Source organism: Citrus sinensis, chromosome 3, assembly GCF_022201045.2.
Source record: "Citrus sinensis cultivar Valencia sweet orange chromosome 3, DVS_A1.0, whole genome shotgun sequence".
NCBI classification, from domain to species: domain Eukaryota; kingdom Viridiplantae; phylum Streptophyta; class Magnoliopsida; order Sapindales; family Rutaceae; genus Citrus; species Citrus sinensis.
In genome coordinates, this window is record NC_068558.1 from 51,891,197 (window position 1) to 51,915,645 (window position 24,449).

The 24,449-nt window shown below is 34.8% G+C and overlaps 6 protein-coding genes and 1 non-coding gene across 11 annotated transcripts; 4 read left to right on the top strand and 3 right to left on the bottom strand.

Annotated features, from left to right (window-relative positions):
- Window positions 1-14: 14 nt before the first annotated feature.
- On the top strand, window positions 15-2,652 carry LOC102624239 (protein mago nashi homolog). The gene is made up of 3 exons (XM_006464349.4): window positions 15-311; window positions 926-1,102; window positions 2,406-2,652. Exons 1-3 carry the CDS (start codon window positions 96-98, stop codon window positions 2,463-2,465), a joined length of 453 nt encoding a protein of 150 aa, XP_006464412.1. The 5' UTR covers window positions 15-95; the 3' UTR covers window positions 2,466-2,652.
- Window positions 731-854, top strand: LOC112496443 (small nucleolar RNA snoR100). The gene has a single exon (XR_003063005.1). It is a non-coding gene; the product is annotated as a small nucleolar RNA snoR100 (small nucleolar RNA).
- A 138-nt stretch (window positions 2,653-2,790) lies between the features above and the next one.
- Window positions 2,791-5,539, bottom strand: LOC102623958 (hypothetical protein). The gene is made up of 5 exons (XM_006464348.4): window positions 4,941-5,539; window positions 4,321-4,761; window positions 4,097-4,189; window positions 3,508-3,647; window positions 2,791-3,385 (listed from the first exon to the last, which is right to left on the bottom strand). The coding sequence occupies exons 1-5, from the start codon at window positions 5,331-5,333 to the stop codon at window positions 2,941-2,943; spliced, it is 1,512 nt and encodes a 503-aa protein (XP_006464411.1). The 5' UTR covers window positions 5,334-5,539; the 3' UTR covers window positions 2,791-2,940.
- Window positions 5,540-8,837: 3,298 nt separating this feature from the next.
- Window positions 8,838-11,597, top strand: LOC102621450 (uncharacterized). 4 transcript variants are annotated; one of them, XR_369730.4, is made up of 3 exons: window positions 8,838-9,148; window positions 10,194-11,008; window positions 11,105-11,597. XR_369730.4 is itself a non-coding variant. In XM_006470282.4 (3 exons), exons 1-3 carry the CDS (start codon window positions 8,919-8,921, stop codon window positions 11,235-11,237), a joined length of 321 nt encoding a protein of 106 aa, XP_006470345.2. In that variant the 5' UTR covers window positions 8,852-8,918; the 3' UTR covers window positions 11,238-11,597. The 4 variants fall into 4 exon arrangements, 1 of the variants encoding a protein (XP_006470345.2); XR_369732.4 differs by having other exon boundaries at window positions 8,838-9,043; XR_369733.4 differs by having other exon boundaries at window positions 8,847-9,148; window positions 10,946-11,008.
- Window positions 11,598-11,720: 123 nt separating this feature from the next.
- LOC127900872 (transcription factor AS1-like) lies at window positions 11,721-13,305 on the bottom strand. The gene is made up of 3 exons (XM_052436131.1): window positions 13,236-13,305; window positions 13,072-13,115; window positions 11,721-12,865 (listed from the first exon to the last, which is right to left on the bottom strand). Exons 1-3 carry the CDS (start codon window positions 13,303-13,305, stop codon window positions 12,164-12,166), a joined length of 816 nt encoding a protein of 271 aa, XP_052292091.1. The 3' UTR covers window positions 11,721-12,163.
- Window positions 13,306-14,952: 1,647 nt separating this feature from the next.
- LOC102623664 (uncharacterized) lies at window positions 14,953-19,379 on the top strand. 2 transcript variants are annotated; one of them, XM_006464347.4, is made up of 10 exons: window positions 14,953-15,444; window positions 15,553-15,696; window positions 16,344-16,453; window positions 16,732-16,800; window positions 17,046-17,161; window positions 17,262-17,316; window positions 17,871-17,991; window positions 18,369-18,416; window positions 18,528-18,622; window positions 18,817-19,379. In XM_006464347.4, the coding sequence occupies exons 2-10, from the start codon at window positions 15,612-15,614 to the stop codon at window positions 18,916-18,918; spliced, it is 801 nt and encodes a 266-aa protein (XP_006464410.1). In that variant the 5' UTR covers window positions 14,953-15,444; window positions 15,553-15,611; the 3' UTR covers window positions 18,919-19,379. The 2 variants fall into 2 exon arrangements, with proteins under 2 accessions (XP_006464410.1, XP_015383922.1); XM_015528436.3 differs by lacking the exon at window positions 14,953-15,444 and adding an exon at window positions 15,806-15,873.
- Window positions 19,380-20,312: 933 nt separating this feature from the next.
- LOC102626041 (nucleoside diphosphate kinase 1) lies at window positions 20,313-21,678 on the bottom strand. Its single transcript, XM_052438423.1, has 4 exons — window positions 21,506-21,678; window positions 21,244-21,292; window positions 20,800-21,031; window positions 20,313-20,675 (listed from the first exon to the last, which is right to left on the bottom strand). The coding sequence occupies exons 1-4, from the start codon at window positions 21,554-21,556 to the stop codon at window positions 20,561-20,563; spliced, it is 447 nt and encodes a 148-aa protein (XP_052294383.1). The 5' UTR covers window positions 21,557-21,678; the 3' UTR covers window positions 20,313-20,560.
- Between the last annotated feature and the right edge of the window lie 2,771 nt (window positions 21,679-24,449).

Sequence of the window (24,449 nt, forward strand, 5' to 3'; positions counted from 1 at the left end):
TGTTAAATCTGTCATAAACATACATATACTAGGGCTAGGAGGGCATTGGATTTTATCTGTCCTCTCCCCTCTGATTGAAAGTCGAAACAGAAACAATGGCCGGAGAAGAAGATGGAGAGTTTTATCTTCGTTACTACGTAGGGCACAAGGGCAAATTCGGTCACGAGTTCTTGGAGTTCGAGTTTCGGCCAGATGGCAAGCTCCGATACGCTAATAATTCCAACTACAAAAACGATACTATGATTCGCAAAGAGGTCTTCCTCACCCCCGCCGTCCTCCGCGAATGCCGCCGCATCATTTCCGAGAGCGAGGTTCCTCTTTTGTTTTCCCTCTTAGGGTTGCCGTTTATTAATTTTATTATTACTATTATTATTTTGTTTCCATTAAATTTGTTAATCTAGGGTTTTATTTATTTATTATTTTTATTCCTGATTTATTTTGTTCTCTTTCAAATGGTGTTGCTAATAATTTGTGCGCAATAAGCCGATGCGCTGGAATTCGTAGATGCCTGATGAAAGTGGCATGGTAATACTGCATAGAAATTGAAATGTAAAGAGGGTCTGATGCCCATCCATGATGATTCCCTCGGTTACTGGAGTGGCTCTGATTTGAGGGTGTACGGTCATGACCTACACCTTTCAGACAATGTTCTGGGGGGAGCTTGCTTTTATATTTAAATTTTATATTTTGATAATATGTGTACAACAAGCCGATGCTCTCGAATTATTAGAGACAAACGTAGCATGGTTATGTGCACAGAAATTTAAATTTCAATTGGAGTCTTCATGTCTACTCTTGTTGATGCCTTCTTTCTCTAGGGCTCTGATTTTGGGGCCTGATTATGACCTACATTGTTTTTCCATGACATATTAGTGCGTCTCTTGTTCATGGTTGTTCTGATGGTAAAATGTGGGTTTTTGTTCAGATCATGAAGGAAGATGATAACAACTGGCCGGAGCCTGACCGTGTTGGACGGCAGGAGCTGGAGATTGTAATGGGAAATGAACATATCTCCTTCACTACTTCAAAAATTGGATCACTTGTTGACGTCCAGAGTAGTAAGGATCCGGAAGGCCTTCGTATATTCTATTATCTTGTTCAGGTCTGCTCATCAACTTGTTCTTTATTTTTCCCCAGATCTAGTTTCTTTATTTAAATATGTTAGACTTGGTTCCCGGCTTCTTATTGATGGGAATAGAACGTGTTTACTAATTTATAATTGCTTTTGCAAGCAGTGAGAGATTGCAAATATTTCGTTTTACTTTCCATTGTTTGCCTGATATTATTGTTACTGAGTGTATGATATTAGGAGTGAATACTCTTTGGTGGATGTGCTTTAACTTGAGAAGTACGAATTTCATTTTATGAGGTTACTGAGTCTTTTATATTGGTTTTGTACAATCATTCCAAGGTTTTAGTAAAATTTAAGGATTAGGATTTTATCATGATTTGATCTCCTCCTAAGCTAAAGTATATGTGGTTGATTGATGGTTAATAAATAAAGAAAATAAAGAAGTTAAATCCTACCATACACTGTCACTAATAGACATATGGCACAAGATCCTTAAAAGCTCAAAAGAGCTAAAATCAAAAGCTGATCTTAATCCAAAATTAGATATGAGGTTTCCACTGTTGAGATCTTGCATTTCCTGCTTTAAGTTGAGAAGTGTGAATTTCATTTTTTGTTATCCTTGAAGTTGCATCATCTCAAGGTTTATCAAAATTTTGATATGAGGTTACTTGAGTTGAGATCTTGCATTCTCTTTAACTGAGAAGTATGAATTTCATTTTTTGTTATCCTTGAAGTTGCATCATCTCAAGGTTTATCAAAATTTAGATATGAGGTTACTTGAGTTGAGATCTTGCATTCTCTTTTAACTGAGAAGTATGAATTTCATTTTCTGTTATTCTTGAAGATGCCTCTTGGCAAGTGATGTTGAAGTCTTGACGCTGCCATTTTTCTCTTGCTTGTGCCTTGTGCTCTCTCTTCTTAAGAGTGATATGCTGAGTAATAAAGAAATCAATGCTCAATTCTGTTAGCTGGAAAAATGTGTTCTATGAAGTTATTGGCTCATCGAAAGGTCCAAATTAACACATCATTGACTTTTTAGCTGCCTTTGCTGTGGTTGTTTAGGATAAGTTTACTGAACATGTGAGTAGGAAACCTGTGGGAGGAAAACAATGTGATGCTCCAATGTTTAGCAGCCACCTAAGTTCAGTAGTCTTGTCACACCCGTCCAATAATTGCTTTACATGCATATTTGAGTTTTTTTTTTTTTTTAATTCTATTTCCCATCAGTTTTGTGGTAGACTTCATATCAACTTGCCAACTGTGGATTTTTCCTAAGTTTGCATTATGTGTCCTTGCACTGGTTGGTTCTTATAGGTAATTTTTGTGGTTGCAGGACTTGAAGTGCTTTGTGTTCTCTCTCATCTCACTTCATTTCAAGATCAAACCTATATAAACAGCAACATGGTTTCTGCCTTACAATATCTGTTCGGGGGTCTTGCTTTTGTGTTTGTAACAGCTGCTTCATTAGTATGTGGACTTTGTAGTTTTACAACTTTTTGCCTTTGTTATTATCTGGGTTTGTGTGTGGCTTATGTAAGGATCTGTGGATTTGGAGCTGAGTAGAATGTTCCTGTCTGTTATGGCTGGCTTCGGGCTTTTTGAACAATCTTTCCCTTTGCGGTTGATAACCACTTATGCTCTGTTAAAAATCAACCCACCTCTGAGAGCAAGTGACCGAGTCGCTGTGATGTATGGTTCGCTTACGGAAGAGGGAAAAAGAAAAAAGACGACGACAAATCTTGTAAATTATGTTACACCATAATTTAAAAGTTAAAAATTAAAAAAAAAAAAACAAACAAACTTCTAGATCTGTGTAACGCACGAGTTAACAAAATTAAAAAGCATATAAAGATGTTTGAAGTGAAAACTTATTGTGCCGTCATTGGATGAGACCACCTTCTCTTTACCTCTGATTTCCATCTGACTTCTTTGAGCTTCCCATCTAACCCATAATCCCTTTCCATAACAAGATTGGTTCCCTCATAGGAATACCATCCAACTCCAATACAAAGGACTCCATCCTTACCAACATCAACATAACCTGTCACTCCTCCTGGCAGCCAGAGGATGGTCACGTCTTGCATGTCTAGGATTTCTTCCTCTCCAAAGTAGACTGAACTCTCGGGCAAGCTTCTCTTTTTTAAGGTTTCTGTGCAAAGATACACATACGGTGTGCCATTGCTTTCCTGCATCATCAGCTCATCGCCAAACACAGGAGTAGCGCTCACCTCAAACACCTTCCAAGCCCCAATCAGCTCTGATGGCTGGGTTCGTTTCCTCTGTGAAAAGGGCTTTATATCGAACTCCAGATCACTGTTTACAAAATTACATTAGTTAAGTTTCTGCATGAAAAAATGTAAGTTGCTAAACAGTTAACCGGTAGTCAAATCTTGACCAACTCATGTAACAAATGGGCCCAAGTATAGGAGGAATACCTTTCATCACGAATATTTACAGGGCTGACCCACTGTTCTTCATAAACAGCAACTCTCATTATCTGTATGTCTGAACCCCCATTACTGAATTCTAGGGTATGAACAATACGGAGTCTTTTGTGGCATCCTTTAACCAAACACTGAGAAAGAAAACATTAAGAATTGAATAATAGGTTCGCTATTTGTAAGCTTTTGAAGATCTACTTTGAACTCCCTCTAGTTCAACCTGAAAAAAGGTATATTCCACACAAACTTGTACAAATTAAGAACAGTAGAAGAAAGAACAGAATAATTCAGTGCATTAGACACCATTCAACAATCATTTAGGACTTGGGAGTGGAATCAGCCCAGGCAAAGAATGCATCATTAAACCAGTAAATTAAGCATATTAACAGTTCTATAAGTACAGTAGAACTCCCTCAGCTACTGCTGAATTGATAAAATTGGAGGCTCAACCAGGCACACTGAAAGGCTGCAGTCCTTGCATATAAATCTAGATCATAGATCATAGCAGCAGCTACTGAAAAAAAAAAAGTATAATAATGAAAACAATTCCTGGCAATAATAAATATGACGTGCTAAACTTAACTTGTTCAAACTTGAAAGTAGGCGAAAGGTAATATTTCGAATCATCAACATCACCAACAGGAATATCAACTGGACCCCTAGAATAAGATCCATCCTGCCAATCAAACAGTTAAATCATTAAATTATTAATGTCTTGACATAGTAACTTTTTCCCACTTCAATTTACAATCAAATAAAATGTGATATGTTGTAACTAATGCCCATCCATGGTGGAATACATCATACCTCAAAGAAAACAAGGCCAGGTTCATTGCCCATGACATCTTCTTCCATCACATCACTTGCTTCAAAGTCAAAAGACTTTAAATTAGGCAATGTTACACTGCCATCAACCACTTCCTCTGTAGGCGAAAATCCATTCCTATCCTTGAACACTTGTTTACTTTTACTATTATGAGTGCTTCCAATATGCTGCAACATTTCACCATGAGGGTTCAGAGTCACCCAATTTATCTTCCTTTGAATCAGAGATGTCTGTGCTCCAGAAGATGAAGGCACCGCCTCAACACGAGAAAGAGTATAACAGTCGTACAAGTTTTCATTCTTCTTTCCAATTTCAATTGGTTCCATTTCAGCAGTCATGGGAGAAAACACTGCCCCAACCCCCTTCCATATCCCACTCACACTGCTAGCAAATGTGTACCATGCCGGTTTTATTACAGGTTCCTGAATTGAGCCAATAAAATTCAAAATCAGTTTTTTTTTTTTTTCATTTAATATTTATATATTTGTTTATCAAGAAAGAACTGCAAATACAATATAATACAATTCCCGGAATTGAAAAAAGAAAGAAATTCCAACGAATAAAGATAAAAATAAAAGATAATACAGTAGAGTAGTAGTACCTGAGTTTGAAGGACAGTTTCAATTTCCATTAACATGGCGGGAGAAACCAAAACCTGACCAGTCTTCCCCTTGGCTTTGGCGCCCCTCCTTCTCCCTCTTCTCCTCGTCCTAGACTCTTTTTGCTTGGCTTTTGCGACTTCATTATCAACGCTCCAGACATTTTCCTGTTTGCCCCTGACCTCCACTCTATCTCTATTGTTCTTCTCTTGGTTGGCCTTGTAGCTCCGCAGCTTCTTAGTCTTAGGGTTCGGTTTAGAATTTGATGCGTTAAAATTCATCAAATATGGAATCGTGTTTGTGTGTGATGATGTGAGACTCACTGTGTGATGAAACAACCCTAACTTAACTGTGCTGCTGTTCCCAAATCCAAACGATTGCATTTGCTGCTGCATCTTTGCAATTTTCACTTCTCCTCCGACCGCTCACCACACCGCCGTTGTACAAGTGCTGCTGTTCAACTACCTGAATTTATTGGCTTTTGTAATTGGATTCCCGAAATAACCCTATCAATATTCTTTTTTACTTTTCAATGAGCAAACACGGGGTAAATTATGCAAACCCCAACCTTCTTATCCGGTTCTGGTATTTACTATGCAGTGTAGTGTCTTCTCTTCTCATTATTCTGTTTTATTTTATTATTAGCTAAGAAATGATTTTTTTTTTTTTTTGGGTAACAAATCAAAAGCCCGTGATGAAACTGCTTTTGGGCCGTAATAACGAGGATGGCTGCCCAATTATTCAGGAGTTAAGCTTTTGACACCACTTAAATATTCCTGTAAAACCCCTCATCCAACTCATGAAAACCCCCTCGTAATTCCACATTTTAAACCTTAATTATAATTAACTTAGATGGCAGAGAAAATGTATGAGTTTTCTCTCTCATTGAAATAATTGTTCACACACGCCTAAGATATTTCGCCTCTTGCACTGTGCTTGGCTTTCATTCTTTTTTCTTTTTCTTTTTTCCCTCTCTCATTTTGTATGTTTTAATAAGAGACCCAAGTTTACAAATCACTTGCATGTGAAAATTAAAAAAAAAAAAAAAAAAAAACTGGGTTCTTGTTTTCTGCACTTGGATTGGGATTTTGTTTATTAGAGCTTTTGTTATACTCTGTTCCAGTCTTATATATTTTCAAATTTCTTCCTCCTTTACCGTGCATGGTCAAATTACAAAATTTAGATCCGACAAGTGTCTTGATAAAACAGAGCTTCCACGTCTGGTACCTGAAAATTGTTATTAATGGATAGGCCTAAGCCCAACATATCATGTCGGCCTCATCGATCCGTATTTTGACTCAATCTAAATCAAATCAATTAATGTTCCACACTTCCATTTTGTTGAATGTATGCACGAGGCTTTGCCTCAAAATACATTCCTACAATAACTACCAAATAGTTTGTCTCCTGAGGCGGCCGAGATTATTTTTATTTAACATCTCTTCAAATATCCGATTTCATATATATATATATATATATATATATATATTCCTTCTTAATGAGGTATTCTCAATAAAATGTCAGTAAAAGATTAAAAAAAAAATGTAAATTTCAATACATTAATAAATAAAAAATATAATTTTTTTTTGTATCTTAATTCACTTTAATAAATTCTCGTTTGAGAATAATTATGTACATGTATACACACCCCTTGGTACATCATTATAATTCAAGGGTGAGCTACGCTGTGCACCTGGTGCATGGTGCCTACATTAACCCAAATTTTTTTTCAACGACATGGATGTATTTTCGTTGGTCCATAGCATTGGTGTCCCTATTGTTTCATGAAAAAGCAAAAAAAGTGGAAGGTTCCAAAATTTGACACATAATTTTGAATTGTTTCAAATTTTTATATTTTGATCAATTGACCTTATTTGACTATTAATATTAGTGATAATGTAAGCGCAATAACTTGTAAAAAAAAATATATTAGTGATAATTTAGCACATAAAATCTTTTTTTTTTGGAAACAACATAATATCTATTTTATCTATGATAAATAATTTAAATTTGTAATGGAGATATATTAATTTACCAAAAATATTAATTTTTTTTTGGAAATAACATAAAATATATTTAATCCATAATAAATAATTAAAATTTAATTTACCAATAATAAAATGACCTAATAATAATGTAAACAATTTCATAATAATCCAGTATGATCTAGTATCCAAGAGTAAATAATAGAAATATAATTTAAGTGGAAATAATAGAAACATGTACGACTTATATAGTTATGTGTTAAAATTGTTGAGATCTCTAATATTTAGACCAATTAAAATTACATTATCTGATGCATAATCTTTACTTAATATTAAATTTTACAAATCACAATTTTTAAAATGCGGATGAGAATAATCAGGCTTTTTTTTTTAATCACAATGTAACATTAAAACTTCGTTCAATGCATTCATAAGATATATAGTAGCTTTAGGTGCCCACCAAATCCACGGACATAATCTATTGTATACCATTTACTCCGTCTTTTAAGGTCAATATGTTGGTTGGATTTAAATAATAAAATATTTATTTATTTCTAAATCTTTGAAGATTATATTTACCAACTTACAGAATGGAATTGTATGCAGTTGGGAGAAAACTAATTAATATTATATCTCAATATCAGTCAAATTCGTTTGTTCTATGTCACGTCAGTTGAACAATTTATCGTGCGTCGTCGGTTATCCTGTCACGTATAGTCAGCTCTTTTTTCTTTTTTCTTTTTTCTTTTTTAATAATTTGAATAACAATTTATGTGCAACATCACGTAGAGTGCAGGCAACAGCAACACCTTATAAAAATCAACATTCCCTATTCCCCTGCGGTAATGTATTGATTTACAGTAATTGAAAAAGTAAAACAAAAAATCTTATCGTTGTGTGATATTACATTCAAGATAGATAGATAGATACATACATACATACATACATACATACATATGTGTGTTAAGTAATTTTTATTTTCATTTATTTTTGTGGTTGTTCACAATGGCCGCCATGTTTTTGTCCAAAAGCACTTTACATGCTTTGTTGTAAAGAAAATAATATGAATAATTCGTTGGTTTGTCCTTTACCTACACACTTTCTATCACATTTCGGGGTAGGAAAATTTGGGTTGAGATCGAGTTTATTTATAATTTGATCTGATTTTATCTTAATATAATTCAAATCGAATCGAAAGTTTAAGCTAAATTTGGATCGGATCGAATTATAATTATATGTGTATCGCGTTAGATACCTAATATGATCAAGTTCGAGCCTTCTTCGGCATCCGATATAAACCCAAAATTTTTCGATCAAATCAAGTTATTTGATCACCCTAATCATATCCTTTTTGCCAAACAAATGTTACTATTCATCACACATTTGTTAACCGGTACATCCTCAAAAAGCCTTATTGCCAAACAACTACTTTATCAAATGGCCTATTTTGAGATTTAGTTCTTTTTTTTTTAATTTCCTTCTAATGACAAATTACTTTTTTTTCCCCTATAAGTAAGATTCGATCCCAATTCTCTTATTTTCGCATTAAATATTTTTATCAACCAAACTAAAACTTAAATAATTCAATTGATTAAATTTTTTTCTTCTCTCCGGCTCCTCTTGTTGCTTGATTATTCCTAAGTACTAAAATTTTAAATTCAATTTAAGAATGAAAGAGACTTAACAAATTATACCAATCGCTTTGTAACTACAGCCTAAGCAGTGTTATTGACACATTAATCATCAATTGCAAGGGTCCGCCTATGTTGCAACAGTTATACCTTACAACACTTTTTGTCTTTTTCCATCAACATCGTAGGATGCTGTCAAATTTAATCTGACGGTTGAAGTTAATTATTGGATAATTTAATCAGCCACCGGCAACCTTTACAACCGATTATATTCTCACATTTCTCAGCTGCCGAATAATCCTTAAGAAAATGACGAAGCGAGTGACCAACACACAGACCACTGAGAAAGAAGACGAGAGAAGAGATGACGATGGGCCCTGCTAGCACCAAGGTTCTTCGATTGCTCAATTTCATCGGTGCCGGATTTATTTGCACAGTTGCAATCAACAAGTGGCGGGCACTCGAGCAAAAGTCATTGCAGAAGAAACAGTAAGAGAGCGATCTACGGATTAATGATAACTCGGCAACTGTGGTACAGAAAGCCATCAAATGATCTTTTTATTTGATTTTTGATGAATTTTCAAAAGTTTGGTGGTAATAAAATCTCTCTTAATTTTTCATTTCAATGGCCTATTGATTGGGTTATTATTATGCATAATTGTTGGAAGAGTTAGGGTTTTAGTATTGGATTTTGGAATTTGTACTTTTGCTTTGATATGTTATTTTTGTGATGTCAATCAAGAAATTTATGACAACACTCTCCTCAGGTTTGGTACTGTAGCTATTGAATTTTTACGGCAGATATAGATTTTTCTCTAGAAAAAACCAAAAAAAAAAAAAAACTTTGCAACCAGTTATGTATTCATTTAGGAGCTGTTAACTGAGCATGAGCTCCAGAATTGTCCAACCAATGATTAGATTTTCATGGAAAAATCTCAACATTGATCTTCAGGCAACGTTTAAGACTGAAATTGGTTGTAGTGGATTGAATTTGGGCAATTAAAAATTTCCGATCATTAGTACATGAAAATGGCCTCTCACTTGTAGGCAATCATTAGATGTAATGTATCGAGTTTCTGAAATCGAAAGCAGAGTGAGTTCTTAGGTTAGATGTACCTACATGCATTAAGGTTTGAAGATGTAGGACATGCCAATTGTTTGATGTCCGCTCTGCTGCACATGTTCTGAAATTGATCATTCATGATGCCTTGGAAGCACTGTGAAGATTTGAGGAAGTATTAAATATGTTGAAAGTTCACAATTAACACAAGGAAAGTTCAATATGATCACTCAGCAAATTGAAATCAACAGTCAAAGAGCTTAAAATGTGATGTTTTTCTCTTGGATTGTTTTTTTACTTTTCGTTTCAAAGCTGATAGTGTAAATATTTTGTTTGTAAAAGTTTCTAAAAAGTAATTGAGTCAAGATGGTTAGGTATTTTATAACTTCCTTTTTACTCTTAACTGGATCCATGCAGAGTTATAAAATTAACATAAATTTTTCTTTCAAAAGTGATCAATTAGACACTAATGAGATACCTCACTTTTGATTCTTTCAGCTATTATATGCCACGAGAAATTGTTGAATTATATATCTTGGCATTTCTTCATTGACTGGATTATCTTTCACAATATTTCAGCTTCAAATGGGTACACTGCAGAGCCGGTTGGATGTAGAATTCCTTTTGGCTCATATGTACTCTGTAAAATTCAAATAATGAATAGTGGTTTTAGCAACTCTTTTGAAACAATCTAAGTTATAATGCCCCCATTATTGCTTTTGCTTTATCTATTTTACCTTGCAGTATTTTGGAATTTATGAGAAGCTCTAAATTATTGAGTCAGAATTGAGGATCTGAACTTCGGTAAAAATATTTGTATTTTAAAATCATAAAAGTATTGCATCTGATGCTTTTAGGTGGAACTTAGGTCACTGTGGGAAGGAAAATTATGTTGGATGCATAACCAGATGCTTTTCAAGAGGAAATTTCACTGATATTTTTTTAGGGATTTTTGTTTGGCCATCTCATTTCGGGCTGCTTGAATTTTTTCTTTATATCATATTGGTTGTGATAAGTATAACTCATTGAATTTGCTAGCACTTTTGTTGGATGTGTCTTTGATATGAGATTATGGTGATAAAGTTTGGAAGCCCAAAAGTATGATATAGAATGCTAGATAGAATAAAAATAATCATTCTTCAGGCATCCAAAGATGATTGTATTCAAAATATCTGATTTTGACTTTTGAGACGGTATAAATAACTATTATGATAGGTATGCACAAGCTTAATCACTCCAATTCCCCTGAAGCTGTTGCCTGATTTATTGTGACAGTGTGCATGACGATAAGTATCCTTGCATGTTAAGATTTTCCTTCTGGCTCTATGCAGGTACTTTTTGATCTTCTGCGGCGTGATATGTGATTATGGGAAGCATATGCAATCACTTTACAGGTATTCTCTTAATGTTTTAGATAGTGCTCAAGATGACATTCAAATTGGCTATTATTAGGTGCAAAACTTACCATGCTCTTGTTTTGCTGTTTCTAGTCTTACCCCACATTTGCAGAATACCTTGATCTGCTTGAAGCCTTGGATGAAAAAGTTTCATTTGTTGTGGATTCTACAAAGAGATGAGGGTAGCTTTTCTGATGTTGTTTGGCAACAGATTGGGACTAAATAAAGTAATTTTCTTAATGGCATGTCCAATGACTGTCTGTTCAGACTCCCAAGTGATGAATTAACCTCAGCCTCTCTATTCTGAATGAAGATGATGACAATGATACCAAGTCAGCGAAGTGTCTGAGACCTCCCTTTTGTTAGACACAGTTTATTCATGCAAATAAAGGAGGACTACGCAGAATAGACCGTTTCGAGAGTTTTTTTTTTTTTTTGTATTTTCCATTCTTTTGAAATTCTATATGATGGTTATATTGTCTGTATGGCTACAGATTTAGTATGGAAGTATCATAAGTTTATGGAATAATTGTAAATAAGAACTTTAAAGTTTTAGTTGAAAGCAGTAAGCAGTTGTTATACTTCATCCGATTGTATCCAGATTACAAAGATTGGTGGCCTTATTTAAAGTGAAGTTCCCACAGGCCATTTGCACGCAAAAACATTCGAAATACGCAAACATATTGACATAGAAGCATATAGAAATTAATATTCTGGATATTTGTAAGTAATGCATTATGAAATAATAAAAGTGAAGTTGGGGGTAGATAGTATTTACAACATGTATTAATAATAGAAATGAAAGCAATTATTCCCAAATAAAGTCACTTAGTTCAAAGCATTGGCTTGAGTTAAGTTTTTTTTTTGGCAATATATTCATGACGCTACTTGTATATTTCTTGTAGTAGAAGGCAAAATAGAACAGGTTTAGGTAATACCAACGAGTTTGCATTTCAACCAGTTCAAGCAAGTAGTAAACACCATTACAGTAATTATAGAAAAATATCTATAGCAGAATTCCAGGCATACTGCCAGTGGGAACCTGTTTAGACATAGAAGATTACTTTAACGGCACAAAATTCAAACCAAAAGGCCAGACCACGTACAGCATTGCCAATTGTGTATTACTGATGTCCTCAACGGCCATTGGACTCAGAGCCTCGGCCTGCACCCCATCTGCTCAAGAAACTTGGTAAGACGCAAATGCTTTGCAGACCATTGCTCAGCCAGTTTCTGCTCCTTGGCTTCAGCATCCTTTCTTAGTCCAGCAATCTGTTCCCTGTATTCTGCTTCGATCCTATCCAAAGTAGCCCTCTGCTCATCCCCAAGAGCTTTCACCTTAGCCTCTATCTCCTCCATTTTATCCCTCCTCTGACATGCTTTCTCTGATTCCAGCTGCAACTCTACCCTTCTCAATCTCCACGCTGCTTCTTTCTTATGTGCTGCCCAAGCACGGTGCCCTTCTTTCAATTCTCTACAGCACTCCATCAGCTCAGATACCAGCAGGTTCTCTCCACATATAGGGACAGAGCCATGTGGCGGCATATTTCCTAGAACAAGGGTGTTGTCTGACCCTCTCTCAGGCTGCAGCCATGGGATTAGAAGAGGAGCTGCTGCAACTGTTGAGGGAGAAAGACTCAGGGTTACAGAAGGAGATGGTGGCTTGATATTGGAACTCGAATTTGAAAGCCATGGGGGAAGCAGATTTGGAGGGGTAGCTGGGTCAGTATGAAGAAAACCTCCGTTAGAAGTTGCCATGACAAATGAATGATTGTTCACCAGCTTCTCTGCAAAAGTCTCTAGAATCTGATCGTACTTGCGCTCATCAATTGGATCAACAAAGACACTTCCATACTAAGAATTCATACCCAATTATTCAATAAGCATAGTCTACTTCAATTCTTTCAACTTCAGCACCGTATAAGCAAAATGACGACTTCATTGATAAACTTAATCATCTCTATCAACCCTAGTAATCACCAGCTAATCCAAACCCCACCACGCAATTGCCTTAGCAACATTCGTGGGCTCCCAAAAGGTCAGGGGGTGAAAGTGCAAACGACTTCTTCACATTGCAAATCCTTATATTTCCAATCAATCCCACCTAATTAACAAACATTCCAAATTCATAATAAAACAGGTGCTATTTAATAAATCCAAATAATTACCTGCAACAGAGAGTATAGGTATCATCCAGGATCATAACTGTGTCCGTAAAAATTGCCAGTCTCGTCGGCAGACCAACACTCCTCCAAATTAGGGCACTTGCCCTCTTCACAAAATGTGCGAAGCATCGACCTGCCCAATTGATTTCTACATCTGATTGTAATTATCGCCTCCGGGAATCGATGCCTTCATCCATTTGGCCTTTGCCAGAGGCTTCTTTCGATTATCACCTTAGCTTCATAAATTCGTCAAATTTACTTTAACACAACAGTCATCGTGTAATTTCAGATGTGAGTCACCGATTTTGTCACATCCAGATTTACCTTTTATTAACCGACTTCCCCGGTATCTTTAACACAAACGTGGCTATCTTTGAAGCGTTCGATTGGCTACTTTTAAATCCAATGGTTACATTCAATGAGGACAAAAAGTGTTGTAAGGTATAACTGTTGCAACATAGGCGGACCCCAATTGCAAATGCATATTTGGCATTATTTATTATTGTTTATTTTTTTGAATTACTTCAATTTTAGTATTGCTATAGTGATTCCACTTAAAAATGAAAGGGAAGGCGACGAACAGGTGATAGAAAGCGGTATTGTGTTCTTTTTTTAAATATAAATTTACTGGAATAATAAAATATTTAATTGAATAATGTTAAAAAAGAGAAAAGGTGAGAGAATTTTGAGCTCTCTTTATCGAACCCACTCCCTCTCTTTTTTTTCAACGCATTTTCTCTTGTCTTTATCTCTTTAGCATTTTTCTGTTTAATTACGTGAAATTGACTCTAAGATAGACCGACGTTTGCTTTCATAATGGAAAGTAGAAAGTCGAAAAGAAAGCACCCATGCCATGCGTGTGGACCATTACCCTCATTTGGAGGCTATCATAAGTGAGCAAGTACAAATTATGTTACTGTGGGGTCTCACTTAAATGAACTCATCCATCGTGCGCTGGTCCAATCCTTGGCAACATCCCATGTGACTTTTTCGGTTTTCCCCCCACTTTTCTTCACAAGGGTAGTTCCGAATTTTCACTTCTCCTCAATTCCAATTCAGTGGCGAAATTAGATTTTCATTTCAACCTAGGGCCAAGCTATAATAATATACTTCAATAATTTGTATTCATCGGAAGTTCGGTACCAATGCTAAACTTTTTTTGTTATATATATATATATATATACACACACACACACACTGTAAGAGGCTAATATGAACATTACTATTGTTATACAGAGTATAGAAAACAATGAATATTACTTATTTCTTTTTTACAGTTAATAAGAATTATTTAAAATTATCTAAGTTTAAATTTTTTTTTCTAAGAACTATCGTCTTAGCTTTTGACTCTTGTTATAATTTTTACATCAAATTTATCACTAATGTACAGCAAAGTGCGAACAAGAAACGTCTAATTGTAATTCAATGTTGTATGTATCTGAACAAAATCCACTAATTTCAACAATATTATTTCAAAAATCTTAATAAATTAATGACAATATTTCCTCTCAATCTAAGAATGAACTTGAAGATATACAAAATGACTAAATTACGCCCAACAGTTACTTCACAGTGGAGTGGGTGCCCAGCAACCAACGGCCTTTTCCCGCACTGCGCCCGTTATCTTCAAACGACATGAATCACCATCATCATTCGATTAAATTGGCAATACGTAAGCGCTAACCCAAAAAATCCTAAATCCTTTTTCCAAAACAAATAATAAATAACAATAATTAATGTGAGCTATAAAAAGATTCAACTTCCAAAAGGCGTTACCTAATTAATAAATGCCATTTCGTAATCTCCGATTCGCTTTTCTCTAAATCGGCCCCACCGTTCCCCTAACGAAACCCGCCAACAAGGCAACAGCAACAAGGCAACACCACCGGTCCACCACCACCACCACCTTACGAGCCAAAAAAGAAAGGGAAAAGAAAAAGTTGTATTTCTCTGGAAGTTGTAACTTCTCTCTCTCTCTCTCATCTAATTGACACCTTATTTGTAGATCTCGAAACCCTAGCTTTATCGTTTAAAGATTCTTCCAAGAACCAGTCCACTCTTTTAACCGAGCTCCATTTTTTCCGCTGCCAGTTGTTTACAGAGCTGACTTTAATTGAACTCATTTTAGTATTTCTTTCTTTCTCTTTTCTATCTACGAATATTCTGGAATCTTCTGTGATTTCGGAGTGAGTCACTGCTATTACCGATCCGGTTCGATACTGATTGTTCCTACATTTTCGGTTCCGGTTCGCTTTCGCCTGCCTTCAGGTACTGTTTGGATTCAGTTTTGTCTCTATTCTCTTATCCGAGAAAATTCGAACATGCGGTGTCGTTTTGATTAGAATCTGATTCCCTATGTGTGCGTGTGTTTGTTAGGGTTTGTGAATTGGAGATGATGATGTGGATGACATAGAGAGAGGAGAGAAGAGAGAGAGATGGATGAAAGAGGAGGTTCTTTTGTCGCTGTGAGGAGAATTTCTCAAGGACTGGACAGAGGGAATACTTGCCATTCAACTTCTGGTAACTTTCACTCTCTCAGTTTCTCTATTAACACAATAATTGTTCTAATTCACACTGAAGTGATTTTTCTTTTTCTTCTATTTGAATTGATTGAATTTTGGATCTGGAGGTTAACTCAGTGTATGCTTAGCTTCGAAAGCTTCTTCTTCATGTTTTCGGAGATTCAAATTTGTTGTGGTGGGTGAGCTTGTTGTAAAATACTAATTTCTATTTTTGAATTATTGTTTTTTTGTTGTTAGGTTAATATGTAATTCCGAAGATGGTGAAATTTGGCAACTGCAAATTTCTTATTGAAATATTTGATTACAAACATGTCACCTGTGTTTCTACTCATTAAACTCTGTTCAGTATTTCTTAATTTGATAAGCATTACTTTTCATGCTGCTTCAATTTGCTTTTAAATTTTTATGAACATTTAAGTTTGTGTGGATTTTCTTCATTATGATTTCTGCTTGTTGATTTCTTTGGAAATTCTGAAAATCCTTATGCTTGAAAAACATACTCTGTGGATACTATTTTGCGACATGGAAATTCTATAAATATCATTGTAAATAAATGATGAACTTGAGGAGAGATGATAGCTCGCACTTTGCAGTTGAAGGTCTAAGTGGTCCATTTTCATGAGCAGATGGTTTTATTTGTTACAGCTGAGGTTGTCGCAGGATCAGCTGCGTGGCTGGGTCGAGGTCTTTCTTGTGTTTGTGCACAGAGGAGAGAGAGTGATCCTCGTCCTTCATTTGATTTAACCCCTGCTCAGGTAACCTTTATTTATTTATTTTGGGGTGGAGGTGGTGGTGGGATTTGAATTTGCAAACAGAGTAGAGAGTGATCCTCATGTCTTCTTTTACTGTTTTCCTTTCTATCTTGTGCTAGAAAATGCTCTTCAGTTCTCTGCAATTAATGTCCAATCAAGTACTAAAAAGGAAGCAGACTTGTATCATCAATTTTCTTTTGGGTCCCATCTGTCTCAATTTTGATTTTTAGTCAAATATCACTGATGTAAATATGTTTAATTTCCACTTTTGGTGCTGTCAGGAGGAATGCTTGCAGAGGCTGCAGCTTCGTATAGATGTTGCCTACGACAGTTCAATTCCTGAGCACCGGGTAAATATCTCTTGATTCCATCAGCTCTATAGACTTAATGTTAGAAGTGTTTAATTTCTTTCCACGGAATACCATGGTCCTAGGCTTGTCATCATTATAACCCTTGTTCATTTTCTTTATTTTGGAAAAGGAATTTATTTATCATTAGGTGATCAGTTGTTGCTGTATAAAACTGCTAGTCTTATTCATATCAGAGAAAGAAGCTTCTATTCTCACTGTTGTATGCTACCATTGCTCCACTGTAGGAAGCTCTGAGGGCCTTGTGGAATGCTGCTTTTCCAGATGAAGAGCTTCGTGATTTAATATCTGAGCAGTGGAAGGAAATGGGTTGGCAAGGAAAAGATCCATCAACAGATTTTAGGTAGATTGGTAGTATTCCATCGTTATCTATTTCTTGCCCTAATTCTGTGTTCCCATCAAATTTTTACTGGTAATGTTTTTTGTATTTGGATGTCTTGCAGGGGTGGTGGTTTCATATCTTTGGAGAATTTGTTGTACCTTGCTAGAAATTTTCCGGTATTTTTTTTACTTGTGCTGTCTCTCACCCCATTTGTTTTTCTGCTAGAAATATCTTGTGTGCTACATGTTTCATTACAAATTTGATGTTTAGAAATTGATAAAAAAGTTCTAATAAATATTTGTTTGGTCACTTCTTCTGGAATTCTAGTATGATGGTGTATAATTTCAAATATTTAGGTTTGGAGGAAAAAAAGGTACAATATATAAATGTATAAATATAGAAGACAATAATGGGATCATGTACGGAATAAGTTGAACAGCTTGTTCAAAATAATCTTTAAGAATGTTGGTGCCTAGAATACATCTGTCATCCCCCTAGTTGGTCGGTTTGCAAGCCTGAGGGATAAAGCTGGTTCCTGTTCAAATGCTTAATACCTTTGTCTTAGGTACCGGCAGAAGTAGATATGTACAGGCATTTGTGTGATAGAGATGTTTGTGTGTTTGATTATTTTACTTTCAGTTTTAACCCTGTACCTTTATTTTCTTCATTTTATTTTTGAAGTTTGTCTGGTTAATAATAAACTGTGCATATGATACTGGTAATTCTCCAGAAGTCCTTCCAGGATCTTCTGCGAAAGCAGGAAGGTGATCGGTCAGTGTGGGAATACCCATTCGCTGTAGCTGGTGTAAACATCACATTCATGCTCATTCAGATGCTTGATCTTGAAGCAGGTGCATAGTATTTCTTTTTAGTTTTCCCCTTCAAGCCCTCTCTTCTTCTCCTTATTCTTCTCTTTTTAATTTATAAACCTATATTAAGAGAAATTCTGTTGCTGAGAATCTGAAAGAAGCATCACAAACTGCAGCTTTTTTTTTTTTAATCATTTATAACTGGTGCTGCTTCTATCTAGCACATGGGTCTGCTAGAAGTCCAGTTCTGTGTTTTCAAAACTTGTCTGTATGACTATGTTCCAAGATATCAGTTCAGTTTTTAGAATATTGCATTCTGTTCTCCTTTTTTCAGTTATGTTGGTAGGCCTGTGGAAGAATTTATTTTTTTTGATATAATGATGATTTTTATAAATTAACAGCATGCTTTAACTTTACAGTCAAACCACGAACAATGGTGGGAGCAACATTTTTGAAGTTTCTTTCAGGTAATGTCAAAATACTTGAGTTCTCACAAAATCTGGAGTTGATCCACCATGTAAAGTTTGTTGCAGTCGGTACTCCCTATGACCTGTAACATTTTTGCTCTTATGCTGCAGAAAATGAATCAGCGTTTGATCTTCTCTATTGCATTACATTCAAGCTGATGGATCATCAATGGCTTGCAATGCGAGCATCATACATGGATTTTAATGTATGTGTCCCTTCTACTTGCTAGTTCCCTGTGTGATTATTAATTTCAATACTGAAAATTGATATATCAACCATCTTTAGGTTGTGAACAGATAAAGTCATTTATTTATATTAACAAAAAATTATCCGGTTGTCACTTTTCATCAGCTGTCTATTTCACTAGATGTATGTTCTCTGATATTCTTTTCTTTGCAGACGGTAATGAAATCCACACGCCGACAACTGGAAAGGGAGCTTTTACTTGAAGATGTAACTCGGCTGGAAGATTTGCCCTCCTACAGCCTTCTTTCTCGATAGAATAGCTGTTCCAAAAGCTAAAAAATGGGCTTGTAGCGGCAAGATGCATGCTATCGTGTGGGCGCGTTCTCCTTTGATCTCATAACTAAATGGTGCTTTGTACATGATATGGTTCCTACTTCCTTTTATAAAACTCATCTCAAAGCCATGCTTGTGCATTTTCCACTTGATTCTTCTAGGAAAGTGTTGATTTTCGCAAGTTTTCTGTATCCGGAAAAAAGGGGATTATTGAGTTTGTAAGGTTGAGACTAGTGTGTAGAATGATTTGTTGCTTTCATGTGCGGACGGCTCCCAACTCCGTGGTTCTTGTGGAAAATTATTTCCCTTGGCATGATAACCTCAAATAATGTAGGCAGGCCCAGTAAGTAAGGTGAACGGCCTTTTTGGTTCAAATTTCACCACTTGTAAAAGAATGCAAGTTCAGATGAATTTTATTACTCCATGTCATTCCAGGTTCACAATGCCAAGTTTCCTGTTTCCCCACTCAATGTTGCTTGATTTGATTTATGAAAAGTGTATTTTCTATGATGCTGGTTAGAGTTTTAGCGCATCAGGTGCGTTTTTTTTTTTTTTTTTGGGCGTGGGGCGGGGTGGGAGGCGCTGAGGTGGTTAAGATACAATCACATGCAACCCAAGAATTGTATCTGATAACATCAAATAAGTCTTCCAGTTCTTGAATGCCAACTTGCACGTCTAATCTTTTATAAATATTACGTTTCAAAATCTTTATAAAAATAATACGAATCTAATAAGGTATCGCAAATAGCAAAATCTAGTAGGGTCTAATAGGACGTGTTGAAATAGATTTGATGATTTTACATTTCACTTAATAATAACTTGTCTAATTAAGGTAGAATCTATTTTTTTTTTGTCAAAAATATGAGAATTTATATTTGTTTTGTTTTGTTTTATTAAATATCCAAATATAAGTGACATTTTTTATTTTTATAAATAAAAAACATTTTAAACATGATTATTTAACATTTACATCTTTATAAATCAAAGAAAAAAAATTAAATTTTATAGTTGAGAAAATAAGTATGTTTTATAAAAATATTATTAGAATATAATAATTATTTCTCACTTAAACCTTTTCCCATTAATAGAAAAATCAGGTGTAAATATCTGAAAATCAAAATAAAAGTTACCAAAAACAAACAAGTAAATTTTTAAAAAAATTAATAAAATTTCAAATTTCATACATTTCACAAATAAGCCTTAAATTCTCTTCACTGGTTTGTAATTCAGCCATATTAAAAATAACTTTGTCTATTTTGTTCCCAGTAACCTAAAACACTGCCTCAAAACACTCATTAACCCATCCAAGACAGAACTAGTTCAATCAATCAATACATTTTGACAACCTGATAAAAGATGTCATCAACAAAAACATAAAAAGTGCAACCATCATGTGCTAACCATTAACAAACTCAATTCATAATACAGTCAACAAAAAAGCTTAAATATTGTATATGGCAACCACAAGAATAAAAGCAGCCAACATAACCAGGATTGGTCTCAATTTAACTCAATACTTCATAACAGTTCACCAACAAGGAGTAACCATAAATAAGGAAATAGGGATAGGGATAGGGATAAGTCTAACTGCAGGAACAATTAGGCTCCTCAACCAAACATTAGTTTACTCATAGATCCAAGGGTGAAGGCTGCTCTGCCAGTTAATAGGGCCATCAGGGAACCACAAGGCGATTTCTTTCTGGGCACTCTCAACTGAGTCACTTCCATGGATAATATTCCTGCAAAGAGAATACTCAGGACATAAAATATTTTAACATCCAAATGCTAAGCTCATTGATAATTTAACTTGCTTCGAATTAATCAATAACCACAAATGAAAGAAGCGCTAATTTAATAAATAACCTGCCCGTCACGATAGCCAAATCACCACGGATGGTTCCAGGAGCAGACTGCGCAGGGTTGGTGGCTCCAATAATAGTGCGGCCAGTCTTAACAACACCTTCACCCTCCCAAATCATAGCAACAACAGGACCAGAGGTAATGTACTCAATCAGAGAACCAAAGAAAGGCTTCGATGACAAATCCTCATAGTGCTTCTCAGCAAAAGGGCGGTCCACAGTCATAAGCTTCAAACCTTTATTCAAATAAACACATAATAAATTCAGCAATAAGAGAAACAGAGCCAATAAGAGATGATTCAGTTTCAGCAAATTAGGTCTGAATTATATATAAACAATTCAGCAAAGTGTGGCTGAGAAAAATTGGCACGTTGAATGTTTCAATACAATAATTTGGATCAATACCAAAACAATATAACATTCACATAAAATAGAGATTGGAAATTACCCTTCAAAGAGAAACCCTTCTTCTCAAATCTGATGATGATTTCACCAACCTAAAACATATAAATCAATTCAGAAAAATAAACAATAAATCTAAATCAAATAAAAGGATAGTCCAAAATGAAACTCAATTTAGATACAACAATAAGTTATTTCAGTTTAATAACAAACGACCCCCCCCCCCCCAACCCACCCAAGCAAAAAAAAAAAAAACACACACACACGAACAAATGAAAAATAAGAGAGAGTAAAAGTTGGAAACGTACAAGGCCTCTTTGGACCCCATCGGGCTTGATCATGATGAAAGTTTGTTCCATTTCTTTGAGATTCAGAGAAACCAACTTGTTTTGAGAATTGAGTGAAATAGCACAGCACACATGCGAGAGAATGAGCTTGCCGTTTTGCAAGTGAGTATATATGTAAAGAAACGCTGAATCGTAACCCTAATCACTAATCACTAACGAATATTCGCCTTTGTAGCGTCGGTATTTTTGCACGAGCCCACACACACGTGCCTCCCACCTTAAGTTATTACTTTGTATTTTCAAACTTTTTGCCTTGACAATTAAATGAGGCTTTGTCCACCATCCCGAAAGCATCGTAATCGGTCGGGAATTTCGTGGGAATACTAATATTGGTACGTATATGTACTTGGTAGAGCGTATTTTAATTATCGACTTTTTTATTTGTGGTGGGTTTGAAAACAGATGCGGATCGGAGATTTTCTGATAAAAATAAAAGATACTCGCCTCCTCCTCCTCGTATCCCCTCTCTATCTCTTTTTATTTTTTAACATCTACATACATTAGAAAAAAAAAATCTTAATTATTTAATTCTAGATAGACATGCAGTATTTCATTCTAAAATATTTTACAAAATTACTTTTAATTTTAGGTAAATATTAATTATAATTTGATGATTATTAAGTTCAACTTTAACTAATTCATGATTAAATATTAAGATCGAAAACAAAAGTTTCTCTTTTGACATTTCTTTATCCATCATTCGCTCCTTTTAGATAATTCTGATTTTAAACATTATTCTGTCTATATTTATTTTTACTATGACCATTTAGTATGGTCTATTAAATGTCAAGTCTATTAAAGTAGTACAATATCATATTGGATAGTTGTTTGGATTGCTAAGCTGCAAAATGCTAATAATTATGCTTTAGGATTTTAATTATTTACTTTATTATTTATTGATTTAGCTATTAATTTTCACTTTTTAAACATTTACAAAAATTAAATAGTCAATATCAAAATAGGTTTTGGGTATGAGTATTAGTATTTTATACCCATATCCGACCGGCCCAATCAATGGGTATGAAAAATTATATTTATACCTATTCTTTCTATATATATATATAGAAAATAGAGATAAAATTAGACTCGATATTTGACTCTATTATAATGAGTTCTCATAACCTTATATTCATGGGGGTATTTGGCCGTCCCTAATTTACCTATGAATAAATATGTTCGTTTAATTTAGTTTAGTTTAATTATCTTTTAATGTTTACCTTTTAAATACAAAACAAAACATAAAAAATTATGTTCGAGTTTATTCATTCAACTTTAATATACTAACGTTTGTGATCATTTTGAATTAACCTTGTACTCAAATTAATTTGAGTGAAAATGTAATCCATTCAAACTAGATTCAGGAGTGAGGTGCTCGCAAGAGCCGAGGCACTTGCAAGAATAATCCAATTTAAGCCCATATAAGGGCTGCAGCTAGGACCACGATAGGCCGCTAAATGGGCTCAGAAACTTAAAATAGCTTCAATTGTAGGCCTAAAAGCAATGGACAAATTAAGGGTTGGGCCACAACATTTGTGGGCTTAGCTCGTGTTTGCATTCTCATCCGGTATGCATAATGAATCTGATGGGAGCGCAGGGGAATTCGGAGAGTAGAACTAATATAATCTGCTACACTGATCGATGACACTCAAACAAGAAAAGCTAACTAGATTATAACGTTTGACAACTAATTCTAAATTTTTTTATTACCATACATATATAGTTGCCGTAATTGTATACATATGAACAGATGATCAGAGATTCGGAGTATTGGATTCAAGCCTAAAAACAAACAACCCTTAAATTAATGTCTTTGATGACTGATAAAATAAGAGACGTTGAAGCCACAGGAGCCTTTTTTTTCTTTCTTTTTTTTAAGGAAATTATTTATTGATATATTGTGAGTGTATATATGTAAAAAAAAATTTATGTGAAATTTAGACATTCAAACAAAGGTATTGTTAAAAGAAAATATTTCCATAACCATACGAGTGCTATGATGTCATATATTTATGATCAAAGAGTTGGTGGGGATTGTTTTTTTTTTTTTTCTTTTTTTTTTCTTTTTTCATCATTTATAGTTGGTAAGGATTGTTAAGTCTTACCTGAAGTAACAAATCCTTCAAATTTGAAACCCAAATTGAAGAAACGAAACAGTAAACAGAATGGACAAGCTTGGAGACATGGTGGGACCAATCAAATATATGATGTATCACTCTATCATGATGATTTTTGCAAGACTTTTGAAGTTGATTGGAAATGCCATGATTGTTGCATGGAATTCTGCATATGTTGCCTTCGTCTACCTCTCTTATTGCTTCAAATTGTAATTTTATTTGGAGATTTATTTATTACACGTTTGAACTTTGCATTCTTTGATATCATGGAGTTGTCGGAATTGCAAGTTAACTCATCTCATTGCACAAGTGTGAAACGATTGTTTGGTTGTTTTTTTCTGTTGCTTTGTGTTTTCGGAATCACCAGTGATATCACTATTCTCTCTAACTTTCTTTAGCTAGCTAGGGTTCCATGGACTTCCTCACGGTCATGGATAGCTCTCTCCTTCATGCACATACGGACCATGTGCACGTACCAATGAATATTTACACATACATAATAAGTTTCAAATTATAATTAAATTAGGGTTTTGCACAAGTATGTAGTCAGAAATTTTGTTTAGTTTGGGCATGTCCAAAAATATATTATAATTTTAAAAATTCATAGAACAATAAATACTGCAATCACTATAATATTTATTCTTCTCAACAAGTGTTCATGTTTTTGAAATGATGTATGATAGTTTTATTATCAATGCGTGCTTAGGATAGCATATTGGTGATGGCAACATAATGGCAGAAACAATGGGTTAGTATCCAATGAGATTAGGTGATGTACCTAGGGTTTAATT